The sequence below is a fragment of the Strongyloides ratti genome, assembly GCF_001040885.1.
Source record: "Strongyloides ratti genome assembly S_ratti_ED321, chromosome : 1".
Taxonomy (NCBI): Eukaryota; Metazoa; Nematoda; class Chromadorea; order Rhabditida; family Strongyloididae; genus Strongyloides; species Strongyloides ratti.
The window spans coordinates 3,789,820-3,812,781 of NC_037307.1; the positions used below are offsets into that span (position 1 = coordinate 3,789,820).

The following is a 22,962-nucleotide window of genomic DNA, read 5'->3' on the forward strand; positions in this document are numbered from 1 at the left end:
ATAATCACCATAAATTTTGATTATATTTTTCTTTGTTAAATAATCTAATTACCATTACATTATTTTTAACAAGATGTTAAAATATATAAATAATTAAATTTATTTATTAGTTTAATTTTAAAACAATGTTTAAATAAATTTACCAACATTAAAATGATATCCATATAAATGATTGTACTTATAATAATAATTTCCTCGATTTTCCAAAGTATTATTTTTTTTAAAAACATATAAGAAACAAAAAAAAAAAGAAAAAGATATACATATTATGTAACTTTAATTTAAGATAACGAGAGCGTATATATGCAAATTTTGTATAATCATACACTTGAATTGATAAATAATTCCGATTGTAATTCTTTTTACTCAATATTTAATTTATAAATTTCAATGTAAACATTTATTTCAATCCAATTTTACTTAATCAGGAAAGCATAGTTAATTTTGCGTGTTAAAATTTTTTTTTTAATAAGAAAAAATTTTAATCACTTAAAAAAAAATATAAAAAAAATTGAATGCAGTTATTTTTTTATATTGAGCAATATTTATTTTACTTTAAAATATCTTATCTTAGGGTTATTATATTTTTATCAAATGAATAATATATATTTTAAATAACTGTAAGCATTTAAAAATGAATTTGTATGTCAAAACTATTTTTAGTTTTCCTGAAAAATGTATATATTATTATATTATTAAAAAATATTCATGTTATAAAAAAATTGCATTTAATCAATGAACAATTATAAATTATTAATACATTATAAAAATTGAAAAAGGAAATAATAAAGTATCATCAGAAAATGAGCATTTTTAATATTTAAAATTACCAAATATCTTACATTTATTAAACTTATAAAATTTAGTTAAGATTTTTATTAAAATGTTTTATAAAAAAAATATTAATATTAAAACTATTATTTATATTAATTAAGGGTTATAAATTAATTGTAAGAAAAATAATTAATTATAACCATTAATTTTATACTACTGTAATGACCATGTCTTATAATAATTTATAAATTCTACTGTATCATTTTGCAATTGTAAACAACAGACAAAGATTTAAATTTTTAATAGCAAATTTTAGGATAATTTTTAAATATAATTAGTCCCATTTGTACCTGTTATCTTAATACTAAAGATATATATTTTATATCTATAAAATAATATATATATCGCTCGCCTCCGTAAAGATCTTATATTTACAAAAAAAAATAATTTTTTTTTCTAATTAAAATTTTTAGTGCAAAAATGAAATAAATATGTTTACGAAAGTATTTTCTATAAAAAGAAATTAATTGCTATCTTGTCTTTTATAGAACTACGTAAATAATAAAAAAAAAATATATAATCATGTATATCACATTTTAATTTACAATAACAAAGTTATTATTTGTAAACTATAATTAAGAATATACATAATCAGTAGTATAAAATAAGTTTAATTTTTAATTTAACTGGTCTAACTTTTGATACTAAAATAATATCTAGGAGGCATGTATAGTGATACTAATTATATGGACAATTGGGATAAAAAAAATGTGTATATATTTGAAAAATTTTTGTTTACTTTCTTCTTTTTCTAAATTTATTTAACACTTTGTTATTTGTTTTAAGAAAAATCTTTATCCATTTAAAGTCATTTAAATATATTTAATTACCTATAAAATTAAAGAATATCTTATTTTAATAAGTCATTATTAAATAATAACAAAATAGTATTTTTATATAACAAAAAAAGAAGATAATGTTTAAGATTATATATTCTTTTTTTTTTCTATATTACTATAAACCATAATAATTTTTTATTATTAAGTAAATTTATAAAATTAAAAATTCATTAACCTTTTAAAATCATTATTTCAATCAAATAATATAAAATCTAAAGTATCATTGATATAATAATTTAATACTTTTTATTTAATTTTACAATACTTAGAAATGTTATATTATTGCTAATAATTTATTATTTATATATATATTTTTTTTTACTATTAATTCATATAAAAATTTTTAAGAAAAATATAACTTTTATAAAACCAATTTTTAAACTTCAATATGTATTATAATTATTTTAGAAATATTATGACATATACAAAATTTCTTTTTTAAGAGTAACTATAAATTAAAAGATAGATTATCTTTGGTTTTATATTATCTTGCATTAACAAACATCAATTCCTTCTTAATGGTTTGAAAAAAAGATTAACAGCCATAGCTATATCCGAAAAAGATTGAAAAAGGTTTGTTTAAATAGTACTTAAATTTAATATATTATTTTCATATAAAATTATGAACAAATAAACACATTAATATTTTAATTTTCCTTTAAATTGTTTTTCATCTATAATAAAAATATATCTTTTATTGTTCCTGAAAAAAAAATATTATGAGGATCTTAAAATTAGATAATTGTATTCATTTTATATGCTTGATAAAGTAGTAACTATTTTTAAGAAATATTAAGTAATTTAACATTAAAAGTTTAATTAAATTTATAGTAATAATATTAATAAATTACATAACAATATTTTTAATTTTAGAAGTCTATTATAATAAATTAAAATTTAAAAGACGGGTAAAGTAGTAATTATATAATTTTTAATAAATGTTTTAAAGTAACTTATTTTTAGACATAAACATATGTACATCTATATCTATATATCATAATTTTTGAAGCATCACAAAATGATAAGTGAATATAAATTATCAAATTTAAGTTTTTATAAATATACCTTTACCTTATTTGATGTTTAAAATTTTTTAACTATTAATAAGAAAAAATATATTAGAAATAAGTATATATTATTTTATTTTAAAAAGGGACTACAAATTTAAGATAAAAAAAATTAAAAAATATTACAATTCTCTAGACTAGTTTAAAATTACTAAAATTTATTAAAAATTTTAACAAAATAAAAGGGTATTATATACAATATATAATTACTTTAAAAATTCATTCCATTTAATATATTCTAAAAAAGTTGATAGTTATATTTAGTTTTAATAAACCATTTTTCTAATAAATAATTTAAAAATTTAAAAAGTATAACTTAAAACTTATCAATTACTAGTATTAAATTTTTTTACTTCTATTAGACTAAAAATTAATCTATTTTTTTTTATTTTTTATTAAATAATATTTTTTCAATATAAAGTTTAAAAGAAATGAAAAATAAGTAATCATTTTTTTTTGATGTTTTTAAATTAAATAAGATAAATATAACTAACTATTGACTATACAATTTTTTTTTTCTAAAATTTCTACATTTTTATCACTTATTTAAAAATTATTCTTAACTTTTATGCAATATATTACTTATATTTCATTTTACTCTACCTTTAAATTAATCTAAAAATTGAGGATGCATTAATAATTAATTACTTGAGGAATACATATATATTTCCGACATAACTAATGATAATCAGGAAAAAAAAACTAACCAACTTTATAGCTATATAATGTTTTAAAGATATAATTAATTATAAAATCTTCTTATTGACAAAAATATAATAAAATGATTTTGAAAATATTTTATCTCAATTATATTGATGTTATTAAGTAATTAACTTTCATTTTATTAACATTTTATGTATTATTACTTAGTACGGTAATTTAAACTTACATATATTACTTTATTAATGTTGTTATTTTTTAAATTTATAAAAAAAAAATATTTATCTAATACAATTAATGATTTATTATATTATGATATTCTTGCATGTATTAATTTAAATTAACTAAAAATTTAGAAAACTTTACAAAGAATATTTTATGCAATATTGAATTAATTGTTAGTTTATAAAATTTGCATTATATAAATTTTTTTATTTTAATAAATACAAGTAGTTTTTTAATTATGGTAATTTAATTTTATAAATAATTTTTTATCTAATGCAAAAGTTAGCGTTTATAATTTTCTTTTTTTTTTTTCAATAAGAAAAATATTGCATAATATCTTTTATTTCTTTTGAATTAAAAAAAAAATTTTCTTTAATTGTTATTATTCATAAAATATCAATTCATTAACTACTTTTATTATAAAGTTGTATGTTTGTTTTCAAGAATTAACTTTAAAAGGTGGACTTTAACATTTTTCTTAATAATTACAAATCTTTTACCTCAATTTTATATTAAATACAACAATTAAAATTAATAACATTTACATTTATAACAAAAAAAAAGTAATACAAAATTTTAAAATTGATATCTTTAAAACTTTTATAAATATTTATTTTCTCTTATCTTATAATAATTTTTCTTAATATTTTTCCCCACTTATAAAAATATATTTAAAATATTTTTTTTTAACCATCAATAGTTAACATATAATATGAAAAATGATAAATTTTTAAAACTATACTAAGCTTAATTTTTAGAAAACTTTACCACTAACTTATAAAATATAAAAAATTTAATCTGATTTACAATTGGATTTTGAAAATTGTACTATATATGTTGCTATTTTAAAATATAATTATATTATTCTTTTAAGAAAACTAAAATATTTTATATTTATATATTTATGTATTTGTTAGGAAAAATTTTTTAGATTATTAAAAGTATAAAGATAATTATTTAATTAAATTTTTTTAAATAATTCTGTAAGAAAAAATTCTTACCAAATAAAAAGTACTTTTTTTTAATTTAAAAATTTTGTTTAAAAAAAAATTACATCATTTAGATAAATAATTTATTCATTTAAAATCAGATTTTTAGATATTTTTTTTGAATAAATTATTATCACCCATTATTTTCCTTTAACAAAATTGTGGGTTATTTTTATGATTTTAAAGTAAACAAAATATTGAAAAAATAACCATCATTTTTAAGAAATTTTAATAGCATGATACCTACTATTTAAATTGTTTCTCTGGAAGCATAACAAAAATTAGACATTAAATGAACTTAGAAATTTTATTTTACATGAATTGACAAGTTTATGGTGAAATTAAAAAGATTTTACCTAAACTTTTCATTTATATTTTTAAAGTAATATAGGATGACTTGGTTAATGTCAATAAAAATAAATGAAAATTTTGAATAAAATTGAGGTCGTTACGTCAAACCATTGTTTTTATCTTTATTTTAAAAACTATTTTTCATTCAATTTAATTAATTAAATAAATAAAATTTGTTGATAATTTATTAAAAAAAAATTATGGTAATTTGGTGGATGTAAATATATTTTTTTTTATATGTTTTGTAAAAAAAAGATGAATATTATTTAATATTAAATATAAAAACATTTTGATGTTATTGTTATTAAAATATTATAGATTAATATTTTAAATGTTTTAATTGTATATTTTTTAATAAATAAGGATGCTTTGAGTGTATTCTATTGAACTTTTTTAACAATAAAAATATAGAAGGTCTTTTTAAATAGTACAACCATAAAATATTTTGTGAGTATTATCAATCATATCAAAAGCTTTAAATAAAACATCATTATTTTTTTTTATTATTTTTCTATGTAATTTATAAAGTTTTTATAAATTTTAAAACATTTTTTTTAAGCCATTTCTTTTATAAATATTTTTATTTCTTTAAATACTTCAATTGCTTACCATTTATTATTCGATAATAATTTTTTTAATAATCTTTAATAAATAATATTAAAAAAATATTATCTTCAAATATTTCTTACTGCTTCTTCTATGGGATATTTGATTATCCTATATGTAGTATATTTAATAACAAATATTTCATTACAACTACCAAACTTATCAATGGCATTAATAAAGTTTTCAAGTTATATAAAGGGAAATATTTTTATAATTTATCACTTTAAAAGTGTATATTTATAGTAAAGTGACAATAATATATCAAGATAACATTTGTTATACTAAATCATTCAAACATAAATCTACCAATAATAAATGATTCTAATTTTCATCACATCTAACTTTTAATAGATTTTAATTATTACAATTTATAACATTAAAAACAACAGCTTTTTTTTATGTCAATTAAAAACTTGCCATTTTACTAAAACATTCATTTATTTTAATTATAAAAATAACAAATACTATAAACTTTTTAAATTTAACAATAATATATTTTTTTTTATAATAATTAAATGTATTAAATTCATATTTGTTAATTATAAATTTCTTTTTGTTTGCATATATATTTTTCTTATATATATATATATATATATTTTTTTTTTTATTTTTTTTTTTAAGAATACTCCGTTTTTATATTATGTTAGTAAAAATTTTATATTTTATTAAATACATTTTTAAAGAAGTTGATTACATGAATAAGTATATAATTTATAATTTATAACTATTTTAAATCAAGATTCAAAAAAAAAATTATAAATTTTCATTATCATTTATTGTTTCCATTATAAAACAACTTTATAATTACATAGATATTTTTAATATTAACTTTCTATTTCACAATTTTTAAATATAAACTTATATTTATTATATATCATTAAATACTAACAGAAAACATTTTCCTTTTTTTTATTTAAATGATAATTAGTGTAAAAAAATTACTTTATATAACTAAATATATACACAGTTCGAAAACGATAACGTATGTCAAAATCCATACTAAATATATAAAAATATGAACATAGAGATATATACAAATAAAATAAATATAAAAAATGATTAAATAATAAAAACCTTAAAAAGAGTACTTTTTGCCTCATGGCACTATTGATAATTTGAAAGGCATAAATAAATTCTTCCCTTAATTTCATTTTTACTATTTAAAATATTAAAACATTTTAAGGTGATTCCGTGCATTTATTTTTATGATAATCACTAAATTGTAAAAATTTATTTTAAAACTACTTAAATATATTTTATTTATTTATGGTTAAAATTTGAGGCATTGTATCTTATCTTTTTTAAATCAAAAGATACTTAAAAAGATAGTAATATTTAAGAACTTTAGCGAGATATTTTTTTTTTAATTTTTGATTTTATCAAATATTAATTACATTCTATAATAACTTATACTCATTTTTACTACTGTAATTTTGTATGTAACATTTACTTAATATATAGAAATAAAATGTTTCCTTATTATGCTTATAGTTGTTATTTTTAATTTAAATTGTATAAGATTTAATATTTTATTTTATTTTCAGTTTTTGAAATATATACATTTTAACAATTTATATAAATAAATATTATAAAAAAAAATATATATAAATATATTATTAATTTATATATTTAATGAATAATAGTAGTACAATAAAGATATTTCCTTTGCTCTCAAATGAAACTGAAAGCAATACAGCTAACAATGTAACCGATGATTCTACAATTTTTACAACAATTGAAATGTCAATTTATTTTCTTTCATTTGTTATTGGAGGACCTTTAAATATAATATCATTCTACAAAATTTACAATGTATTTTGTAATACTAAAAATTGTACTCAAATAATATTATTACGGTTAAATCTTAATATTGCTGATTTGATAACTGTTTTTATATTTGCACCAGGACAATTTTTTTGGCTTTATTTTTATCAATGGTACGCTGGTGATATAATGTGCAGAATTTTTAAATTTTTTGCTGTATTTTGTTTTTATTTAAATTCATTTATTATTGCTTGTATTGCTGTAGATAGATTATTTAGTATGACAAATATTCATTCAATAAAAATGAACCAGCTGGCTAAAAAAAGAGCCATCAAAATGATTATATTTGCTTGGATTGTATCATTTATTTTAGCTTTACCACAATTATTTATCTTTCAACTTTTCAAACCATTTGAAGGAACAAGTGACTTCAAACAATGTACACCTATATGGACAATAATATCATTTAAAGTCGATAATATATTAAATGATAAAAATGTTAATGAGGAAATGAGAAATTTAGCATTAGAGAAATTTTCTACAAGTAAATATTGGGAAAAAATGTATAATATATTCCATTTACTTTTTACTTTTTGGATACCAACAATAATAATTATTATTAGTTATGTTCTTGTTTTATTTATAATGGGAAGTTTTACTTCCTCAGCTCCAAAAAAAGGTATATAAAAAAATATAATTTAAAATTAATTAGATAATAATTTTTTTTTAGAAAATGAATCTAGTGATGAAATATCATTATCATCTTCAATTGAAATATCTGCCTTTGACAAGTTATCAAAAACAAATACATCAATAAAATGTGATGATTGTAACTATCAAGAAAATCAAATGAAAATTTTATTACAAAATGAAGATGGTCCACTTATTTTGGATGAAATTGATAAAACAGGTACATCATTAATAAAAAAATCTGAAGAAATTACATCATTCAACAAAGGACATACAAAACATTCATCACAAAAAAATAAAAAAGAATTTTTGAGGATGTCAATAACACCAAATATAATAAATAAAGAAAATAAACTTGGAACTATGGCCATCAAAACAATTGAAATAGCAAAGAAAAGAACTAAAAAACAGGCAATGTTTATTATAATTGCATTTTTAACTATTTGGACACCTTATAATTTGTTAGCTATTATGAATTTTACATTTTCTCATATTCAAGTTTTAGAAAAAATTTTGACATCACCTTTTATAACATGTTTAAATGCATTACTTGTTATAAATCCTATTATAAATCCAATTATATATGGAATATTTGATGGAAAACAATAAGATTTTTTATTCACTAAAATTAATATAATATTTTAATATTATATTTCTTAAAATATGGGTATAATCATTAAAATTTATATACTTTTTTCTATATAATAAATATATACATACATATATATATAAATATATATTCTTACTATATAAATTAATATTATAATGTTTAACTTACTTTTTATAATTCATTTTTTCTTTTCTCATTTGTAAAATTTTTTAATAAACTTTTAATAAAATATTTTTTTTATAATATTTATTTTTAAAGTTTGTCTTAAGCAGAAATTAATATTTGTTAATACACATATCTCCAAATAAACTATTGGTTTCTAAATTTTTTTTTCCTTTTTTTTTTTAGATATTGTGCTAAAAAGATGCCCGACGAAGACTCGGCTACTGTGAAGTTGATTGAGACTGTTAAATTAAATCGGTGCCTCTATGATTCTAGAGATAAAAAATATAGGTCATCAGAATATAAATTCAATTTATGGAATGATATTTTAAATGAAGTTAAAAAAGCAGGTAAAAATTTATATATATACATCAATTTTCAATCTTTATAGATCCAAATTATAAAGGTGATTCACGAGCTTTAACCAGTAAGTGGAAACAATTGAGAGATAAATTTGGTAAAGAAAGAAAAAAATTTAAGGCAACACAACAAATATCTAATTGGGCACTATATAAATATTTAGAGTTTTTAGATCCATTTATGACGGAACGTGATGATCATAAAAATGAGACAGAGGAAGCATCATATATAAGGCAACGAATAAAAACAGATCCAAAATTTTATGAAAAATTAATAAATGAAGTTAAAAAATATTCAAGTTTGTATGATTCAAATGATCCTAATTATAGGCATACAAATTTAAGGATTGGTATATGGAAAAATATTTTAGAAAGTCTTGATTTACCTGGAGATGTTAGTGATATATATAAACAATGGAAAAAAATACGTGATAGATATGTTAGAGAAAAAAGAAAAAGAAAACAAATGAATTCATCTTCTGATGAACCTTCTTCGTGGGGTTTATATGGTAAATTAACGTGGATGGATTCATTTATTGAAGAAAGGAGTGATAGTAAAGCAAAGAAAGAACATTTACAATTACCTGATATTAGTGGTGAAGGTTTTATTCAAAATGACTTTGATAATTTTAATCCCGGTATTTTGGAAGATGCTCCTTCACCCATATTAAATGATAATAATCAAAGGCAATCTCTTGATGAAAATAGGGCACGTGAAGATCCATATTTTTCTCAACAAATTCCTTCTAATTTTAATAACAATACAACTCACCCTGAATCTCAAAGTCCAACAGAACCCCCAGTAAATCAAATTGAAATTCCTCAGGAAATGATGGATGGTGATATGGCATATGCACTAAGTGTTTTAATTGACATTAAATCTTTAAGTTATCAAGACAAAGAATCAGCTAAAGTTCAAATTCTTCAACTTATAAAAAACTCGCACTAATCTCAATTTTTAAAAACCTTTTGCTCAATAACCTTCTCTCATTAAAAAATTATCCTAAACCCATAATATATACAGACGAGAAATGAGCTATGAAGTATTTTTTTTTTCGATTTTCAAATATTTTATAAATTTTGCTAAGATAAAAAAATGCGCTAATAACAAAAATTGCAACCATTTTTTTTTTAAAAATTATGCTTTTTTGTAGATATATCAGCAAAAAGTGTAGAATTATTTTTTGTTTTCAAAATGTTGGTTTAAAATAATTTTTGAATGAAACTTGGCCTAAGGGTAGAAGGTCGGAAAAGATGTTTGTGGAGTAAACTTTTTTAAAAAGTGTATTAATGAATAATGTTAAAAAGAATACACTCAAGGCAATTTATTTCTTTCCACTTCTAGTACAACGCCATTTTAATTTATTTTTTACTTTATATGATTCAGCTGGCAATAGATAATTTCTCGTACTAATTTTAATCCTTTTATGTCTTTAATCGGTCATAAGTTTTTATAAAATATTTTTTTATGTGACAATAGGAAAACAAATTATGCTCTTTTTAATGTTTTAATATTTATAAAAATTAATGGAACATATAACAAAGTTTATTTATAAAAATTTTAACATCTGAAAATCTAATGATTTTAAAAATATAATAATAACATCGAGAACGGGCGTAGCCGATGCTCATAACAGTATATAAACTAAAACCAACAATAAAACAAAAAAAAAAAACAAAAATTAACAAAATATATAAAACTTTCTTTTTCAAGTTAAACAGTGGAACATTTAATCCATTTTAGTAATGATGATACATGTGGGACAACTTTTTTAAATTCCCCATAAACTTGCTCATTCATTATCATGTAATCCTCAATAGCTTTTGTTAGATTATTAATACTTTTGTCATCTTGTGCCTCCTCATCACTCCACAAATAAGATCTATGTTCTTTTATACAAAGAGCCACATAATGTTCCACAAGTTCTATATCAATTCTCTTACTTAAAATTAAAGTCATCATATTAAAAAATTTATGTAAACTATCATAAGGAAGGGACTTAATTTGATATTGAATTGAAGATACACTCATATTCCGTAGAGTCTCAAAAGCTGATAACAAATCTTCATCGCTTTGACAATTTAATAATTGTGAAGCATATGCAGTTAGTAATTCTAAATTTTTACGTTTAATTGCAATTTTCTTTTCATACTCAGCACTATTATCTTCGGGAGCAACAAATTCAAATCCATTTATTGTTTGAATAGATGGAAGGAAAAATGGTGCATTCTTTGGTTTCTTCAAAGCATTTTTTGGCTTATTTCTTTCTTTAATAACATCTAAATAAGGAAGATTTGCCCACTTAGTTTCAGGGTATCCGGATAACTTTAATAAATCATCATTTCTAGTAACTTCAGCATTCTCTGTTGTACAATCCATTACCTCATCAAATTGGGCAATAAATTCATCTTCTTCAAAAATTGGTGCCATCTCAAATTGAGGAAGAGACACAACATTTGTTGGTAATGTATTATAATCTCGAATTGGTTTTATTAAAATGTTATCATCATAATATGTTCTATTTGACCAAACAAAAACATAATTTTTTTCATTTAAAATGGTACTTAAATAAGCACCATCAGGAGAAAATGATAAACCTGTACAAAAATGTGGAAGAACGATGATATCAATCAACTCCGAAACAACAAGATCCCATACTTTTATTTTATTTTTATCATCTGCACTTACAAGCCATTTTCCATCTGGAGATTGTTCAATTGCTGTAATTTTACAATTTTTATGAGCATCAACAAATTTTCTACCAACACTATAATTTATTGTATCTATTAATGATATATGTCCATCTGTAGAAGCAACTGCTAATAAATTATTTCCTGAATGAAGTGATATTTTTTCAATACTCGATGTACTATTCATTTTACATGAAAGATTTGATTTTGAATGTCTCTCATAAAAACTTATCATTCCACTTTGAGAAGCAACAACAATTCTTTTTGATGAAACATCAACAGCAACACCAATAACTGGTCCTTGTGTAGCTACATTTTTTTCACCTAAAGATTTATCAACAAATGAACATTTAAATTGTCCTGATTGAATGTTATAACAATTAACATGACCTGTTGAATATCCAACAAATGCAAAATTTCCACAATTTGAGACACATATTGCTGTAGCTATTATTCCAGCATAAATAGGATTATTGAAAAATACATCTTGAAATAATAAATGTCTACCTTGTGTGTCTTTTCTTGTACTCCAACAACTAACAAAAGGAGAATCTTCATGTCGACATATTATATTATCCCAAACAGATTCTCTGGCCATATTTCCAGCAATTTCAACAATTGGATTGAGTAAACTTTTTTGATAACTATCTTTTCCAACATATTTTTTCTTTTGAAACTCTCCACGTCCCATTCTTTTAAAAAATAATGGTCCTTTAGCACTATTTCGTCGTAATGTTCCATCTAAAGAAGATGATATCATTATTCTATCATCTAAATATTTTACAAAGGTCATTGGTTTTCCATGACCTTCAATAACTGTATGTGCTTCAGGAAGACTTTGATTTTCATCAAATGACCATTTTACTATTCTATTATCATTTCCTGATGTTAATAAAAATGGTTGACCATTTAATGCTTCAACTTTTACTATTTTTCCCTCATGTGCAGAAGTAGTTATTCCAACAAGACTTTCCTCATCTAAATTCCATACAGCAATTGAACCTTCATCTGATGTTGTAATCATTGAATCAACACCATCATTTCTAAAAGTAATTCCCGTTATTTGACCATCTTGTTGAAAAGTCATAATAATTTCATCAAGCCTTATATTTCGAAGTGTTATTAATCCACATGTAAATCCAAAAGCAATAATGTCAATAGCTGGAGATTGAGCCATACATGTAATTTTAGAATTTGACATTTTAATTCTTTGAAATTCATGAACTAATTTTCCTTTTTTTGTATTTACAAGACGAAGTTTACCACTATCAGAACCAATTAAAATTTTATTTTCATATGTTTGTGGATGTATAGCAATTGTAGGTATAAAATCATCTGGAGAAGAAATATTAGATAAAATTTCAAAATCATCTAAGTTATAAGTAGTAATATCTCCATTTATGTACACAATACTTATAACATTCCCAACTGGTACAATACTAACAACTTTTTCTTGTAATTTTAATGAATTAACACACTAAATAAATAATTAATATTAAAAATAAAAAACTATACCAATTTTTTTTGTTCATAAACTAATAATTCATCTCCACTAACAACATATAATTTTTTTTTATGAACAACAACATGAGTAATAATATTTTTACATGGTGTTGTGTTATGTCTAAATTTAATTGGACGTAAACTATATACATTTATAGTATTTTCAACTGCTATATAAAGTACACCAATTCTAGAACAATTTGGTTCATATTCAATAGCAAAAGGAACACCTGTGCATACCTGTCCAACTATACGAGCTGGAGAAAAAATATGAGAAATCTCTTCAGACATAATTCCTTTAATATAACATTAAAAACAATGTTTAAATTTAAAAGTGGGATATAAATTATCTGTGTAAGATTAGTTGTTGGTAAAATGAGTATCTAAAAAAAGTAATACTAGAAATATATAATTTATTTACAATAAATGTTTTTTACAATATTCAACAATTTTTTCTTTTACATTTTTTTGTGTTTTACTGCCAGCAAGATTTAAAATGCCATGAAATGATGTTGGAAAATGTTTCCATTCTGCATAAACACCAGCATTTTGTAACTTTTTATAATATTCTATTCCCTCATCACGACAAATATCAAAACCTGACGTTATTACTAATGTTTTTGGTAATAGATGTAAGTCATTTGACAAAATAGGGCAAAAATCTGGATTCCTTGCAAATTTTTCAAATGTTTCACTTAATTGTTTATCACAACCATTTAAAGATTCACTTTTTAATAAGAAATCCTTTTTTAATTGTTCACTTATATGTTGATTCTTCATAACTTTCTTAACATTACTCCTTGTTGCAGGTATCCCTAGATACAAAAGCATCCATCTTGCCATACATTCTGGATTTAATAATCCTGTCCCATTGTATTCTTTATAATATTCTTTATAACTTGAATTTTGAAAGTCTAAACATGATGTCACAGGATAAACCAATATTTGACACTATAATAAGTAAAGAAAAATATCTAATAAATAAGTTTTTTTTTTAATGCTATAATTAGTTATAGAGAAATGATTCTTTTATATACTAGTTATAAAAATTAGTAACTAGAATTTTTCTTATGTAACATACTAACCTTGAAGTAATTTTTACCTGTTCTGGAAGATTTTAATGCTAATGCAGCAGCCAAGTTTCCACCAGCACTATCACCAAAAATTGCTATTTTTCTTTTATCAATTTTCAAATCACTATGAAAATTTTCACAAATATCTTGAATCGCTTTCCAACATTCATTAAAACTATTTGGAAAAATTTTATCTGGTGCTAATGTATAATCTATCGATATTATGGTGCAACCACAATTTTTGACAAGTGCTGACATAATATAATCAAAGTGATGAGCTTTTAATATACACCATGCTCCACCATGAACGTAAATTAAACATGCATTTGATTTTTTAAATTGTTCTGTTGGAGTATAAATTCTACATGATATTCCTCCAAATTTACGTTCTGTAATTTTTAAATGTTTTTTAAATGGTTGTGTTGCTTGAAAAATTATAAATGAACTGGCTAGTAGGCGTATCCAATCATTTCTTCTTTTAGGTCCTCCAACAACTTCAACAACATCTCCCTAAAAAAATTTATAATAAATTAAAAAAAAATGTTAAAAATTACGGACCAAATACATATTTCCTAATCTGATAAAAAATTCAAGGGCAGAAACTACATTTCTATTACATATATTTTTTGGTACTTGTGGTAACAAAACCATTATTAGATATAAAATATATATATATGATCAAAAATCTTTATGCTTAACTTTTTAAGGTAGGAAGTTTGAAATTATAAATCACAAAAAAAGGGTTGGCTTATTAGGTTATTAAAAGTCATCTTTATTTGAAACAAAACCAGTTTATTAAATTCTAAAATTCACCAAACAACCATATATGGTGGGTTATACAAATTTAAAAAAAATATATTTTGATGCTTAAATAATAAAAAAAAATTTTTTTTATTGAGTTTTTTTTTATTTATTAACTACTTTAAAAAAAAATATTTTATATATACTTAACTCATTTTTTATGAATTGAATATTTTAATAGATTTATATAATTAATCTTCTTCACCAAAGTATTATCTACAATTAACATATATAACGATATTAATTGTGGCATATTAAATTCTTATTTATTTTTGAAGTGCATTCAATACTTTTAAGATAATTTGTTGTATTCAAATCATATTTATAGTAAATATTTCTTTATATATTTTGATCATGTTAGAACTAGATCTTTTTGTATTTCTTCAAACTGGTTGAGTAAAAATTTTAAATCAAAAAAAGAATAATTCAGTGATTTTTGAAATTTAAAAAATTTATTAAGTTAAGGAATATTCAATTCACACTTCATTTCAATCTTTTTTAATTCTATATAATTACTTTGTAAATATAAAATTACTGTTGTTTTTAAAAAATAATAATAAATTTACCAAAATAAATTACTATTTTTAATTTATTACATGCAATTAAATGTTTTATATAAATTTATAAACAACTTTTTTTTTTCGTTATATAAATTGAGTATTTAATATAAATTTATGGAGAAGTGTAATGAATCATAATCACAAATAAAATTATCTAGTAATGACATTTTAAAAAAATAATGTGAAAAAAAAAGTACATCAATATGTAAAATATTTTTTGTTTATTAAGTGAAATAATGTTTGGTAAGAATTGTTATGATATATACCAATAATAATAACAATATATTAATAATGACACAATTTAAAAATTTTTTTATACCGACCATCAATAAGGTTTGATGAAAAAGTTTTTGTTCCAATAGGAGCAATGTTGTATTCAATTACAATAATAATTTTATGAATTTTAAAACCCTCAGACATTGGTCTTAGAAGTATATTTATAACTAGTGTTTCTCCATTATTTATAATTGCTTTTCCTGGTATTGCATTTACACAATTTGGAGCGTTAGTTTTTATATTAAAAACCATAGGATTTGAAGTATTTAAATTTTTAATATATACACATTCAGAAACTTCTGTTATAAAATTTTTTGGAAACGAAAGAAATTTATCAACTGAAAAAGCTATGTCACCAGGATGAGCATATAATATACTTTCTGAAATTTCATTTGAAGATAAAACATTTTTATTATTTTTTTTTAATAATTCTGAAGAATTATTGGTTGAATCATAAATAGATATTTTACTTCTAGAATCATTTATTGATGCTTTATCTTCTGATATTTGAAATGTTGGAGAATCAGACATAGAATTATTAACTGTTTTTGTAGATAAAGTTTCTTTATTTTGTGTATTTTCAAAATAACTTTTATTCTTTTTACTAAAAAAATTTTCAACTGTCACACCAATCATATTTATTTTTTTCATCACTTTATCTTTTAATATAATTCCATATTTTAAAGGACTAAGATAAATTAAAGAAAATATAAATACTTTTAAAATATAGTATAACGGTGTTAATGTCTGAAGTAATGGATCTAATATAGATACAATAGAATATATACTCCTAAAATGTTTTAAAATCATATTTAATATTACTTACCAATACACAAAAATATCATTATTATCAAATTTTATTTTGTTAAATGATGAAAATAAAGTAACCGTTATTATTGGAATAAGTAAAATTATGTCAGATGTATATTTTCCTGTACCAGGATTTAATAATAATAAAAAACTAAATAATATAAAAATTTTTGCTATTTGCTTTGGATATACCTGAAACTTTTTTGATATAATTTTAATAACTTTACCATATATAAAATAATCTGTTTCAAAACACCAGAAAATATCTTCAAGATATTGTTCTAACATATTTTACTATGTGGAAAGAAAAAAATAACAAATTTGGAAACAAATTTTGTTTTATAAATGCTTATAAATCATAAAAATTTAAATATTCTAAAAAATAGATGAAAAATCATGGTAAAAAATCTATAAAATGAAAAAGGTTTTCTCAAGAAAAAGACAATGCTTAGCAAAAATAGTTCTTTTTGAAATGGCATACTTTTATTTTTAAATATTCTGGTAAATTTAAAAAAAAGGTTCAGAATAGTTAATTTTCTAAGCTTCTACATGTTTCATAGTCTCGAGATTTTGATAAAATTTCTTTCTCTCTTCTTCTACATTTATTGTTATTCATTCGTGCAGAAATTATTCAAAAATTACATTTTAATGTCGTTTATATTAAAAACATTACCATGGTTCTTTCAAATTAAATTAAATTTTTTATAAAAATGACTTTTTTCAAGAATTAAAAAAATATAGTAATTAACGATCAACAAATTTAAAAAATTTTATTATAGAAATTGAAAATCCATTATAAGTACAATTAGCCAAAATCTGAATAAATAATTAAAAAATTGACATTGAAATCGTGAAAATAATAAAAAAAAAAATAGTATTACCAAAACTGGATAATACCAAAAATATTTCCTTTATATTTATTATATATACCATATTGATCTAATAGGAAGACTTTTATTAGTCATCCGATTATTAAGTTAAAGTGAAACGGCTTTCTTTACCATTAGGTAAAACTAATGTTAATGCTTTAGATCCATTAAAAACTAATTTAGCTTTAAAAATTTGAAGCGTTTCTCCAGGATTTTGAATAGGGAATTCTGCTGGAGCATTCATTGATTTAATACATTTAACTTGTCCTGGTCCCATTCCTAAAAAGGATTGTTGAGATTGCCAAAGAGAAATTTTAGCTTCTGTAGCACAATAGACAGCTAAAACTTTGCCATCTGGTGAAAAATCAATTGCTGTTATAGGTTGATTATGAGCCTGAATACTTAATGTTTTGGAAGTTTTTAAATCATGAATGACTATTTTTCCATTTTTACCTCCAAAACCTATCCGACGAGACTGAGCACAATAAGCAACCATATGAAATTTAGCTATTGGTGGAAATAATTTTACTAATGGTGTTGTTTTTAAAATAGGTGGTTCTAGACAATGAACAAGTATATCACCAACAGGAATAATAAGGTCAATAATATCATTATACTGTTTTTCAGTTAATTGTTCAATGATTCTTAAAATTTCAACATTAGCTTTAACTAAAGGTGATACAAAAGATTGTTGAATTGTTTGATGTTGAGTTGCAGAATTGAATCTGGCAACTTCAGTAGATAAAGCTAAAATAAGTGCATGGGGCCTAACTGAAGCAATTAAAGATAAAGCATGCTTAGCTGTTCTGCAAGCATCAGCAGCAGGAGTTAAAGGAAATGTTGGAGAACCAGGTATAGTATCTTCTGTGTTTTCACCACTAGAAGCTAATTCAAGTAGTCCTAGCAAAACTTTTGAAATATCTAAATGTGGTTGCCAAACAGTGAATCCTTTACCTAATAAATCAATAGCTGCTCGACGTAAAGGTGTCTCAATAGGCAATAAAGGAGAAGGTGAAGCTATTAAAAGTTCTAACAGTGAATGACTAGCTGCACGAGCTAAATCAGGATGAAAAGATAAATCTGTTGAAAAATGAGCTCCAATAACACCTAAAATTACAATGGCTGATGCTTGATTTTTATAGAATTGTTGTAATCCTTCACATGTCTTTATTGAAGGTAATGTAATATTTCGTTCTTTTAAAATTGATTCTGTATCATTAACATTATTTTTTGCACTTATATTGGGACGAGGTGGAATTGGAGGTGGTGGTCGAACTGGTGGAACTCTACTAGTAGGTGGTACAATCATTTCTGTAGCCAAAGGTTTACTTGACACAAAAGTACCAATAGATCCAGACATTGAAGTTGAACAATTTCGTGATAAACTAAAAATACTATTTTTTTTATCCACATTAGATGGTAAAAATAATGACCATGCAGTTATTAATTCTTCTCTTCCTTTTGTTTTAAGTTGTTTTAATTCTCTTATCAATAATGTTTGTGCAGCTTCACGGATTTCAATGCAACTATCTTGCCATTTTCTGGCTAATAACTCAATCCTTGGATGACAAAAATCTTTTTTATGTTCAATCATATCATATAAAGAGACACAATGAAGTGATAAAATTAATGACCATACTTGTTTTTTATTTCTGATTTCAGTATCATTCACTAATTCTGAAGTTTTGTTGCTAGGTAATTGACATATTACTGACCCACGACGTCTTGTCAAAATGGGAGCTGATGCATGTTTTAAAGTTGAATCTTTCATTGACATTATTGTATTTGAAATTGCAATAATTGACAATAAGTGTAATGTAGTAATACTAGAACTAAGATGCCAATGAACTTGTTTTGAAAAAGTTGTGAATGACATCAACTCAGCAGGTATTGGTTGACTTTTTAAAACTTTTGGTCCTGCCATAGGTAAATAAAGAGACACAAAACTATGATTTCTGGAAATAATACCATAATTAATTGGATATTTTGGTTTGTGCAAATTTAAAGTAGAAATTATCTTTTCATCAAGATCTAAATCAACATTCCATGCATGTAATAATGATATTAGAAGATTCGCAGTATCAATGTAAACATTGAAATTTTCCAGAGAAGTATCAAATTTTTTATTCGTTCCTGATCCCTTATTACTTCCCAATGATATACGTTTTTGAATAGGAGTTATTTCTGTTGACTCATTGGTATTTTCTTTTTTCTTTGTTTTATTAAATTCTTTATCCATTGCTAATAATCCCATTATTAAAGATTGTAAATCTATTATTATCATATAAGCATCATTTGAAATTTTTTTTAATTGTTGAATTTTTATTGGTGGTGGTACATTAATTTCTTCCAAATCATGATCATCAGATTCTCTCTCATTTTGAGTCACAAATTTCTTTACGACGTTTAAATTTTTATTTTTAATAGCTCTTAATAATTGAACAGCTTGAGCTGCTCCAGCACTATCATTAACATCGTATAAACCAATTTGTTCATCACAAGCATCCATAATTTCATCAACATACAGTCCAGTTATAATTCTTTCAAGATTGCCTGTTTCCATTTGCCAAACAAATATTGAAGTATCTTCGCATTTTACTAACATAAAATCATCCAATGGACGAAATTTAACATCAACAATAGGTGTCAATTGTCTAGAAGCCAATACAAGACATGAATTATCTTTTAAAGATAATAATGCAACTGAATTATCCTTTGCTATAGAACAAATACAATTTTGAACTTTTTTCTAAAAATTATGATTAATTTCAAGTTATTATTTAAAATTATCTGTTCGTTTATCACTGTACAAATATCACAATACTTTGGTGATTTTGTTTATCATTAAACAAGTTTATATTGCTTTACTATCACACAGTATAACATTAATCATTTTAGTTATATGCCTCGAGTAAAGCGTTTTAATATAATTTATGACAAAAAAAAAAAAAAACTTACAGTAGCATTGTTTGGTGTTATCATTAACTTTAATATTGGTCCACCTTGAACATTAAATCTATGTACTTTGGTTCCAGTATATATATTCCAAACTATAACTGAAAAATCATTTCCTCCAGAAACCAAAATTGATGTGTCATATCGAGAACATTCATCATGAGGATATAATAATGCAGTAACTGCAGTATAATGTCCATGTAGTATCCTTGTTTTTCTGGATTCTGGCGTATTAAAATCCAATAGCTGTCTCATAAGTGCATGTATTGAATATCGTAAAACAATTGATCCATCTTCTCTTCCTAAAACTAAATTTCCTTGGTGATGAATATACAAAGAAGATGTTATTTGTTTTCCTTCTTCAACTTCACTTATTGAAGGTGGTGTATTGTTCGACATCAAATTCCATAAAGATTGCATACTTTGGCTTGCATTTGCCTCATATAAAACAGGTCTTTTTGTTCTTAAATATTCTTCAATTAAAGGATCACATTGTTTTGGCAAGTGCCAAATAGATAAATTTCCATTTTGATCTCCACGATAAACAGTATTCCTTTCATTTTCAAAATAAAAACATACATTTTGAAGTGGTGACAATGGTGAAACCTGACAACCTTTCAAAACTGCAAATACCCATGGATGATCAAATCCTCCGATATCCTTAGGTTTGTCTCCAAATTTTTCTCGAGACTGTCTACCAGTTAAACGGCTAAAAAAAAAACACTTAAGTTTTTCAATAGAAAAAAAAATACACTCGCGCACAATTTATCTTATACGGAATAAAAAGAATATTATTCCAACTATTTATTAACATAGAAAAATAATCAATTCGTAGAAATCTTTTTTTTTTTTTTTTTTCTACTATGGATGCAACATTGATAAATCAAGTTTCACAATTTAGACAAGCTGCTACAAAAAACGCGTTTGTCCCACAAAAAGCATCATCTCAAAATTCTTATTCAACGTATACTTCTGATGTTAATCGTAAAAGAAAAGTTGTTAAGCCAGAAAAAAATGAAGCCGTATTAAAAAGTCAACAAGTATCTAATTCTGCCAATTTTTCTGTCATGGCAAGAATTGTTGAGTATCTTAAAAAAAGATTTTTAGATAAATTAAACCCTTTAAAATGGGGTTTAACGTTAGATGAAATTTTACAAGAAATGCAAATTTATGATTTAAATAAAAAGGCAATTTTGTGGCTTAGTGAAAATTTACCAAAAAATCCTAAAATAACTCAAGAAGAACCTGGAAAATTTATTTTCAAACCACCATATAGCATTTCTAATCCATCTGCATTAAGGAATTTATTACAGAAACAAATGAAAAGTGGTGAATGTGGGTTACTTCATTCAGAATTAGCTGAATGTATTCCTGATGTAGAATTATTTGTTTCAAAAATTCAACAAAACGTCATATCAATTCCTACACAATTTAATAAAAGAAAAGACACTGTGTATTTCTATAATGATCCAACACATGATTATGAATTGGATGAAGATTTTAAAGCTCTATGGAGAACTATACCAGTAAGTCATCTTGATGATAGGAGGATAGAAGAATATCTTAAAAAACATAATATAAAAAGTATTAAAGATATACAGCCAAAAGCAAATAATTCAGGTGTTCCTAAAAGAAGAACTCGTAAAAGGGCTAATGTCAAACAACAAAATGTTCATATGGATGGTATTCTTGAAGAATATGCTGAATAAAAAAATTACCTTACCATTATTAATAATAACAACGACAGTGAAATAAAGTCTTGAAGAATAAAATCTTCCTATCATAAGTATATATATATTTTTTTATTATAAGTAACAAATTTTATTCTTTAAGTATCCTTTACGGTTTTAAAATAAGTATATGATCAAAAAAAAAAACACATTTTATTCTTAGCTACTTTTTAGAAGAATTGTAAATTACAATGTTAGAAAAAGATAAAATACCTGTTGAAATAATTTTCTCTTTTATCTAAAATTCTTTTTTGGTCTAAGAATTCTATTTATTAAAGTTTGTTATGTAATGTTAAAAAATTTTTTAATTTATTTAAAAGTTACTTTGGTGAATTTGATATTATTATTTATCGTATTATTTATAAAGAAATAGATTAATTATATACAATAAAATAATATAAAACTATAAATTTATATCTAATTTTTATATTAATTCAGGATTAACTAATAACTACTACCTTTTTTTAAATCGCAAAATAAAATTATATATAATTTAATTACGATTTCCATAAAGAATTATTTCGCAAAAATTATTATA

At 22.3% G+C, this 22,962-nt stretch overlaps 6 protein-coding genes across 6 annotated transcripts; 3 read left to right on the forward strand and 3 right to left on the reverse strand.

Moving 5' to 3' along the window:
• Positions 1–7,203: 7,203 nt before the first annotated feature.
• SRAE_1000122900 (Gonadotropin-releasing hormone receptor) lies at positions 7,204–8,634 on the forward strand (the record flags this gene model as incomplete). Its single annotated transcript, XM_024648159.1, has 2 exons — positions 7,204–8,014; positions 8,066–8,634. 2 exons carry the CDS (start codon positions 7,204–7,206, stop codon positions 8,632–8,634), a joined length of 1,380 nt encoding a protein of 459 aa, XP_024502165.1.
• Positions 8,635–8,999: 365 nt separating this feature from the next.
• SRAE_1000123000 (BESS motif domain and MADF domain-containing protein) lies at positions 9,000–10,105 on the forward strand (the record flags this gene model as incomplete). Its single annotated transcript, XM_024648160.1, has 3 exons — positions 9,000–9,147; positions 9,189–9,224; positions 9,321–10,105. 3 exons carry the CDS (start codon positions 9,000–9,002, stop codon positions 10,103–10,105), a joined length of 969 nt encoding a protein of 322 aa, XP_024502166.1.
• Positions 10,106–10,870: 765 nt separating this feature from the next.
• Positions 10,871–15,074, reverse strand: SRAE_1000123100 (WD40 repeat and Small-subunit processome, Utp21 domain and Quinonprotein alcohol dehydrogenase-like superfamily domain and Alpha/beta hydrolase fold-3 domain and WD40/YVTN repeat-like-containing domain and WD40-repeat-containing domain-containing protein; the record flags this gene model as incomplete). Its single annotated transcript, XM_024648161.1, has 6 exons — positions 10,871–13,324; positions 13,363–13,540; positions 13,591–13,598; positions 13,813–14,301; positions 14,436–14,933; positions 14,982–15,074. 6 exons carry the CDS (start codon positions 15,072–15,074, stop codon positions 10,871–10,873), a joined length of 3,720 nt encoding a protein of 1,239 aa, XP_024502167.1.
• Positions 15,075–16,069: 995 nt separating this feature from the next.
• SRAE_1000123200 (MSP domain and PapD-like domain-containing protein) lies at positions 16,070–16,905 on the reverse strand (the record flags this gene model as incomplete). Its single annotated transcript, XM_024648162.1, has 2 exons — positions 16,070–16,821; positions 16,887–16,905. The coding sequence occupies 2 exons, from the start codon at positions 16,903–16,905 to the stop codon at positions 16,070–16,072; spliced, it is 771 nt and encodes a 256-aa protein (XP_024502168.1).
• Positions 16,906–17,842: 937 nt separating this feature from the next.
• SRAE_1000123300 (Rabconnectin-3B) lies at positions 17,843–21,508 on the reverse strand (the record flags this gene model as incomplete). Its single annotated transcript, XM_024648164.1, has 3 exons — positions 17,843–20,488; positions 20,698–21,403; positions 21,471–21,508. The coding sequence occupies 3 exons, from the start codon at positions 21,506–21,508 to the stop codon at positions 17,843–17,845; spliced, it is 3,390 nt and encodes a 1,129-aa protein (XP_024502169.1).
• Positions 21,509–21,557: 49 nt separating this feature from the next.
• SRAE_1000123400 (Transcription initiation factor IIE subunit beta) lies at positions 21,558–22,403 on the forward strand (the record flags this gene model as incomplete). The annotated part of the gene is made up of 1 exon (XM_024648165.1): positions 21,558–22,403. The coding sequence occupies one exon, from the start codon at positions 21,558–21,560 to the stop codon at positions 22,401–22,403; it is 846 nt and encodes a 281-aa protein (XP_024502170.1).
• Positions 22,404–22,962: the final 559 nt, after the last annotated feature.